This window comes from Sinocyclocheilus grahami, unplaced genomic scaffold (assembly GCF_001515645.1).
Source record: "Sinocyclocheilus grahami isolate Dianchi unplaced genomic scaffold, SAMN03320097.WGS_v1.1 scaffold46.1, whole genome shotgun sequence".
NCBI lineage: Eukaryota > Metazoa > Chordata > Actinopteri > Cypriniformes > Cyprinidae > Sinocyclocheilus > Sinocyclocheilus grahami.
In genome coordinates, this window is record NW_015505225.1 from 205,504 (window position 1) to 207,529 (window position 2,026).

Below are 2,026 nucleotides of genomic sequence, written 5' to 3' on the forward strand. Positions count from 1 at the left end.
TCCATGCCCATTTGGTGCTTACGCAACGTTTATACATCAGGTCCCAGGCCTGGATTTTCTCTCCTCTTTCACTGTCGTCGCTCCTCCTTTTATCCTTCCGGAGCTCCTCCGTGAGACTCGAGACCGTTGAGTGGTGCAGGTGTCGCTCATAATCAATTACTCCACCAGCCTCGCTTCGTTCCCACGGCTCTCGGCCCCGCCCCACTCGTCACAGTATAATATTAATATTTCCTCTGTGTCCTCTGTGACATAATTTCCTCTATTAAGGCCATTCACATCAAAGACCAACTATCGCTGTGTCTGAATAACAGTATGCCAAAAGAGCAGTATTTCCGAACTGATACCTGGAAGACCTACTACTTCCACTGAGATTTCATAAAGCCCCCCAACCACCATGACCATGAACCCAACTAATGTTCCTGTTAAGTTATGAAAACGTTAGTCCAGTTTTTAAATGTTTTAAAACGTTAAATGTACATTCCATTTTGTCATTTTGCAAACATTATGGGAATGTTACTTTTGAATGTTCTCTAAACATTCTGAAACAAGTTGCCACATTTTAAAGATGTCACATGAATGTCCATCTAAATTTTTCACAAAAAAAGGTTCCATGAAGGATTTATTAGGTTTTTTGTACTATTGATTTAAGGACATTATTAAAGACCATATGAATTTAAACAAATGTTCTATTAACATTAATGGTAGAACGTTTGTTCATAACTTTGAAAGAATCTTTCCAGAACGGTAGCCAAAGTTCTGAAAGCATTCCATGTTAGCTCTGAATAATAATTGTTATTAATATAAAGAAATACAATTTCTCTAAAACAATAAAAGCTTGTGCCTGTCACGATCACCAGCTGGAGTGCTCATGAGCTCCACTGGAGGGCACTCCTTACAACTCCGTCACAGACTACATATCCCATAAACCGTTGCCTGGACTTATTGTTGTGTGATTACTTCCACCTGTGTGTCATTAGCTTGTTAAGTCTGTGTATATAAGGTCTGTTCTTCAGTTGTGGTTTGTCGGTCGTTGGTTCCTGTACGTGTGTTTCTGGTTTACACTCTCGCCTTCTCCGTGTAGATTATGTTCCTGACTCCTCTATGTGGATTGTACCCTGGTTTGTGGATTGGATTATTTGTTTTTTTGTGTTCAATAAACCCCTGTGCTTGCATTTGGATTCTCGCTCCTCCTTGTCCTTGCTTACATGTTACAGAACGACCGACCAACTATGAATCCAGCAGCACAAATTATATGTCTCCGTCAAGGAGATCGGCCCATCAAGGACTACGTGACGGACTTTGTTGAGCTAGCACATTTGACTGGCATGGACAAGGTATGCTTGATGATACTTTTTCATGGTGGCCTATCTGAGCCGCTCAGCTCACTCATGCCTTTGCATGATCCTCACTGGACTCTGGAATTTTACATTGATCTGGCACTTCAACTGAGCTGCTCTGAATATACTGTGGGTGTTGTGGAGGAGAAGCATGGCACTCCTGCAGTATCTGCCACTCCTGAGCCTTGTCCCGTCATGGCCGCCGTGCCAGAGTCTCGTCCCATCATAGCCGCCACGCCAGAGTCCCCAGCTGTCATGGTGATCACGCCAGAACCTCCAACCATCAAGGGTGCTACGCCAGAGTCTTCAGCCATCATAGACGCCACGTCAGTATTCCCGGTCGTCATGAATGTTTCGAAGGAAGTCATTAAGGTGGGCCCTAGGCATTTGAGACTGTCTTCTAGTTTGGAGGACACTCCACTGACGTCAGTGCGAGCAGCTGGCATCTCTGCGGTAATGTCAAGCCCGGGGTTCTCCGAGGTGGTCCCGCTGTCTTATGTACTCCCTTTTACGGCAATGGCTATTGTGTGTGTTTGGGCTACAAACTGCTCTGCTACTTCTCCAGAGCTCGTTCCAGTAAATGAGCCTGATCCAGAGCCCACTCCAGTCCTTGAATCCACTCCAGAGCCTGCTCCAGACTACGAGTCTGCTCCAGCTTCTCCCGAGGTGGCAGCTTATGCTGCAGAACC

General features: G+C 45.2%; 1 protein-coding gene across 1 annotated transcript in view; it reads left to right on the plus strand.

The window, feature by feature from the left end:
* The first annotated feature begins 943 nt into the window (after positions 1–943).
* Positions 944–2,026, plus strand: part of LOC107582620 (uncharacterized) — a 14,670-nt gene continuing 13,587 nt past the window's right edge. Inside the window, exons 1-2 of the mRNA XM_016268536.1 lie at positions 944–1,118; positions 1,215–2,018. Of these exons, the coding sequence (XP_016124022.1) occupies positions 1,230–2,018 (789 nt within the window). The 5' untranslated portion in view covers positions 944–1,118; positions 1,215–1,229. The remainder of the gene's footprint in view (positions 1,119–1,214; positions 2,019–2,026) is intronic.